This window comes from Panthera uncia, chromosome F2 (genome assembly GCF_023721935.1).
Source record: "Panthera uncia isolate 11264 chromosome F2, Puncia_PCG_1.0, whole genome shotgun sequence".
Lineage (NCBI taxonomy): Eukaryota > Metazoa > Chordata > Mammalia > Carnivora > Felidae > Panthera > Panthera uncia.
This window is the reverse complement of record NC_064812.1, coordinates 15,552,095-15,557,650: the sequence shown is the minus strand read 5'-3', so window position 1 is coordinate 15,557,650 and position 5,556 is coordinate 15,552,095. Positions and strand designations below refer to the sequence as shown.

Below are 5,556 nucleotides of genomic sequence, written 5' to 3'. Positions count from 1 at the left end.
AGCCGCCGAAACAACCCAAAATTATAGTACAAATTCAATTACCAAAATTAATAAGCTCTTCCGATCTTCCTCAGAGCTGATATATATATTTTTTTTTTTTTTTTAACTACCACAGCATCAAATCCCTATGCTGTATACCTTAAACTAATATAATGTCAAATGTCAGTTATAGCTCAATAAATAAGTAATGGCTCATATCTGCTATTTGTTGTACGTAGCCTGTTTTTCTTGGCATTTGGCTAGAAACTACAAAAAAGATTCTAGGCCCTCTTTAATGTCTAAATGTTGTCAAGCATCAGAAGCCAGTCAACTGGCCTTCCATACAGTCACTTCCATGCTATAGTTCCCCCAGATGTATGAGCAACAAGCCCTTGCCTCCAGCCACATGAATCTCATCTCCCCTTTCCTTTGGGACCAGCTCACATCAGACAACTTGATTTATGTGGACGGGCGGAAAGGCAGCCAGTAAGCGATTTTGCACACCACCATCATTAGTGACCACCACCACAGTGGGGTGGAAGACAGGAGGAAAAAAAACACAAGGTTTCCTCTCGTCAAGGAATCAATAAGTTATTTAACAGCTGCTGCTGGATCCCGATGGAAGACGAGTGAGGGTTACTTCCGCACCCTTCCCCTGAAAAGGATAAAACACTGAGGATTTAGCCAGATGAAGGATCATTAGAAAAAAGTAGAAAGTTTCCTCTCTAGCTTCTCAATGTCTTGAGGGTTTTTTTTGGTTTTAGAAGATATATGGTGTTAGGCCTTGAAATTATTCCATTTTTTGTTGTTGTTGTTTTTTTTTTTTCCTCTCCTCCAAAGAGGAAACTGACTCCCTTCCTGTGTTGCTGTACATTTTGGAGAATCAAATGCTGCTTAAAAAAAAAAAAAAAAATTCCTTACCCTTTCCTCACCCCAGTGTAACATTCCTTCTGGGAAAATAACCTAAAAATTTTCTCAAGATGGGATTCCAAATGGGTTTCCAACATATACACTTGTCCTTCAAAGCAAAGAGAAAGGGGACCAAAGACATTAGAAACCCATCATGGCAGTTCAAAAAAGAGGAAAACAAGGATAAACAGGTCATTAGAAAGCCACCTGATTTCAGATATGAAAGACTGACTTTAATTGCTGGTGACTTCAAGCATTATGCATACTACACGTTGCTTATCCTACGTGGCCAAATGTTTTAATTCCTTTTTAAAATGTCACTCCCATCCTATCCATAAAGTCTTTTAAGAAGAAAACTCCATGAAAATATCCAACAATTATCTTATGCATAAACAATCTTGGAAATAAGTCAACTCCTTTTTCCTTATCTCTACTCCCCAAAAAGTCTGGAATTCTGCAGACCCCAAGGCAAGTTTTAGTCTTCAACTCAAGCTTGCTTTTACAATCTTTGCCAAAACAAAACAAACAACCCTAAAATAAATGCCTTCCCACAGGATGCTGAACAAACCCTACTAAATTCAAAGAGAAAAAAGTCAGGAACCACAAACTATAGATCCAGCCCCGAAGGGGCATTAAATCTTTATTTTTAACTGGAATCTTGCAGAGGGAAAAGCATGCTACCTTAGCACCCACAAATCCCTCTGGCCAGAATGCTAAAGGCAGCCATGGGAGGCAGGTGGAAAACAGGGGGCCCATCTCGTGGTGAGCTACCTTTTGAATGGCTCAGGGTTGAAGCCAATAAATACAAAGAACCAAGACTGGACAGATTAGGAATTAAGGAACAAAGAGAGAAAAAAACTCAAGATGTGAACACGCTGGGACTGCAGTGGGCAGAACTTTTAGGTCACTGGGTCCTTGTTACTACTGAAGGACTAGGAAACATGCATTTCTCTTCTCCAAAAAAAAAAAAAAAAAACACCCACAGCTTTACCAACCCATCTCAAATTCTTCCCCTGGTGATCAAAATACACACGTGCCTCAAACTAAATCTTTGATTATAAGGCGTATAGAATTTAAGTTAACAAGACCCCCCCTCCCCCCAGAGTCCAAGGCAGGGACACCAATCTTTGTCTCAAAAGAGCACTTCAATAAATCCATGTGGATTGGGGGCAAGGGAATGAAAGAGGCTGTCTTTGAACAGGGAATAATCCACCTAATTCCAAGTGGCTGGATTAAAGGCATTCCTGGACAAGCAGGGTCTCGGGAAAGATAATGCTACATGAATGTCAATTTCTGACAAAAACAAAAAACAAAACAAAAACCAGAAACAAGCAAACAAACAAAAAAAAAAAAACCTGCCTCTGTAGAAAGATGGACAAGACTGTGATGGAGGCACCTTGGGAAAGTTCACCCTTGAGGAGATAGCAGTTGGTTCTAAAAAGGGGAAGCAGGCCATGACAGCTGAGCATTCCTTTGCAAAGTCCATCTCCCAGGCCAAAGCCTCTCCAAACCTTACACTTCATCAGACAGAAGCTCCTCCAGACGCCCAGGCAGCGGCTGAAGAGGGGCTGTCCACACCCACCGGCTGCACAGCCTTCCAAACCTGCCTACTCGTTTTGGAAGCCGAGCTTTTAATTAAACACCACCTCCCCGGATCTGTTGAGGCAAACTGGGGCTGGGCCAGAGCCAAAGAGAAGCTCCCTAAATACACAAGAAAAAAAAAAATCCCCCCACCGCCCCCAATTCCCACCTCCAGGCAGCTCGCACGGCTGGTTATATTTCCTTTGGATGAGTAACACAGGGCCCTGGTCTATCTCTATGCACCAGAAAATCCACATCCAAGGATCAGGTTATCCCCAGTCCCACCCTTTGCAGGAAAAAGCCAGGGTGTTGTTCCCCGCCCCCAATACACACACACGTGCCCGCGCGCGCGCACACCGACACACACAGACACACACACACAATATCTACACAATCCTTCCAAGAGAAAACCGGGAGTCTGTGTTTGGGGGGCGGAGAGGGTAAAAATACAGTTGTTTAGGGGGCTCCAATCTTGCCTTCAGGCTAGGAGGCTCAGCCAGAAGGAAGGTCCCCAGCAAGGCTACTCTGGGAACTTCTGCTTCGCGCCCCTGGGGAGGGTTGAGGGAAGGCATGCATACCCTCACCAGCTGTGGAACAGCCTAATTAATACCTAATTTGCTCAGATTCCGCACCCCCCCCCCCACCAGGGTGAACCTGAAAGCCCAGGAGGGAGAGGCAAAGCTATCCGGCCGGGGACGCGGGTGGGGGGTGGGGGCTAGTTCCCGCGGCGGGGCAGAGCCCCTATACCCCTCCCCACCACCGCACCAGGTGCCCCCACCCCGTACTCGGGGGAATCAGGTGTGTGCCCAGGCACCCATCCTCCGCGGGTCGCAGACGCTCGGTCCAGCGACAGACAATGGAAAACTTGGGGCCGGGGCCCTGCGCCCCCACGGAAACGAGATGTTACCGCCCCCTGGGACAATAAGCGTGGAGAGGGCAGGGGGCATCAGACACCCCCAGGGAAGCCGCCCAGCTCGGTGACCCAGCAGTGCCCGGAGCGGCGCCGCGGGTGAGCAGGTGACACCCGGCCAGAGCGCTCCCGCAGGTGGCCGGCGGCCACCGCGTAAGCAAGGGCCGGGCGGACGGCCCGGGGCGGAGGCGAAGCTCCGCGGCGAGGTCACTGCGCGGCCGCCCGCACCGCAGCCGCGCCCCCGGCGTCCTACCTTCATGTCGCTGATGATGGTCTGGAAGAGGCCTCCGAGCGCGCTGCATTCCTTCTCAATCACAGCCTCCATTTTCCCGGCGCCGGCAGGGTGAGGACACACACTCGGGGCCGCCTGGACTGTGCGCGGGGCCGGGGCTCGCTCACCCGCGAACAATTCCACCCTCCGAGCGACCCACCTCCGACTCGCAGCCTCTTCTGCAAAGAGGGCGAAGTGCCCGAGATCGGCTGTTCACTGCCCCAAATAATAATTTTAAAAGCCAAACCGCGCTGCAGCGTGATTCGCCTACATGCAGCGCTCGGCTCCTTGCCTTAAAAATGCCCGGAGAAGACTGACAATCAGGCCACCACTGGTGCCCATGACGGAAACGGCAAAGCCCATCTTGAAGCAAAGAAAACCGCCCGCTGACCCGGGGCCAGCGCCATTTAAAAATCCAAGATTTTCTAATTTAATAATATTTTTGAAGTTAAAAAAAAAATCGACCAACAGCAGAACGCGTCTGCTCGCGGCTCCCGAATCTGTTGCTCGCAGCCGCGGCCGCCGCCTCCTTTTCACTCCTGCGCGCCCGGCCCCGGCGCTCGCTCTGGCGCGGCTCCCGGGGACGTTCGGAGGGGCGCACGCGCGCTCGTGGCCGTGCGTCCGCCGCGGGGGCGCGGGGAGGGCGCGCGCTCGCGGCCGTGCGTCCGCCGCACGCGGGCGGGGCTAGGAGCGCGTGGCCGGGAGGCGCGTGGGGCGCCCGCAGCGGAGGGGAACCGGCGGGCTGTGCAGCGACTAACCCACGCCCGCGGGAGCCGCTTCTTCCTCCGAGCACGCACGGAGCACCCCCTCCTGCCCTGGCCGCGGGTCGGAGCACGGAGAGGGCGTGTCAGCACGCTGCTGGGCGAACGCCCACCCCACAATGGCTGCGAGCTCCGGGAACAGAGGGTGCACCGCCGCTCCCTGGGGACTTGCAGGGTGGCACGCTTAGCGCAGTGCCCAGCATATTGTAGTGAGCGCTCAGTAGGGCGGGAAAACTGCTGTGGCTGCTACTGCAGCCTTCGGGGAAGAGGCCCGTTTTGTGATATCAGGACTGCAGCGCCAGTCACGATTGCAAACAGCAATCGTAATTTGTAATTAATTTGTAATTAACAAATATGTAATTACCGAGAGTTTGGGGGCGTATCCTATGGCGGGAAGCCCAGTTCAATAAAAGTTGCAGGATACTGGCAAAGCAGATTGATTTGCCATTGTAAAATAAATGTATACTGTGCTTCGATTTATGGGGATTGTTGACTGCCCCTGATTTGGACGGTTTTTTTTTTTTTTCAGGCCCACTGAGGGGATTGGCTGTTGGTAATAACTGCAGAGAGCCCTGTTGGGAGATTTAACCTGGAAAGAACACAAATGTGCCTAAGTTGATTTGCAGGCCGGTGGTTCATTTTCATAGCTCTACGGCCTAACTGCATTGCTTAACACCAAATAGGCAAGAAGGAAGGGAGAATCAAATGAAAGGCTTTTAAAAGACCTTAAAACATAAGCACCTAACTCTTCACTGCTCCCTTGACCTTGAGCTTACTTTGTGAAGCACAAAGTACAAAAGGAAAATACTGGCGAGGAGACCAAAGAAATTACATGTAAAATGCTGTAGACTTGTGTCAGACTCACTAATAATAGCTAAAGTTCTGGCTTTGAAAAACGGCATGAGTCAAATACATGGAGGGGCATATCACAGCTGCAGAAGATAATTTTCCCCTGGGCCACCTTGCCCAACTCTTAATCCCAACTACCCTTCTCCGCCCCTCTCCCAAAAATCATAAGGAGGAGTGTTACTTCTGGAATTAACCAATCTTTTAGACAAGTCTTCTGGGTCCCATCCCCATGGTGATTTGGATGCCTAGGTCACATCTTCACCTTGCCAATAACAGTACGTGATACACAGTTTGCT

General features: G+C 50.3%; 1 protein-coding gene across 3 annotated transcripts in view; it reads right to left on the bottom strand.

Moving 5' to 3' along the window:
* MTSS1 (MTSS I-BAR domain containing 1) overlaps positions 1 to 4,448 on the bottom strand; it is a 166,294-nt gene extending 161,846 nt beyond the window's left edge. For 2 of the 3 annotated variants that reach the window (XM_049633498.1, XM_049633499.1), the window contains exon 1: positions 3,633 to 4,447. In XM_049633498.1, the coding sequence (XP_049489455.1) occupies positions 3,633 to 3,704 (72 nt within the window). In that variant the 5' untranslated portion in view covers positions 3,705 to 4,447. Of the gene's footprint in view, positions 1 to 3,632 lie in introns of all 3 variants that reach the window. The other variant, XM_049633497.1, reaches the window with a different exon arrangement.
* Positions 4,449 to 5,556: the final 1,108 nt, after the last annotated feature.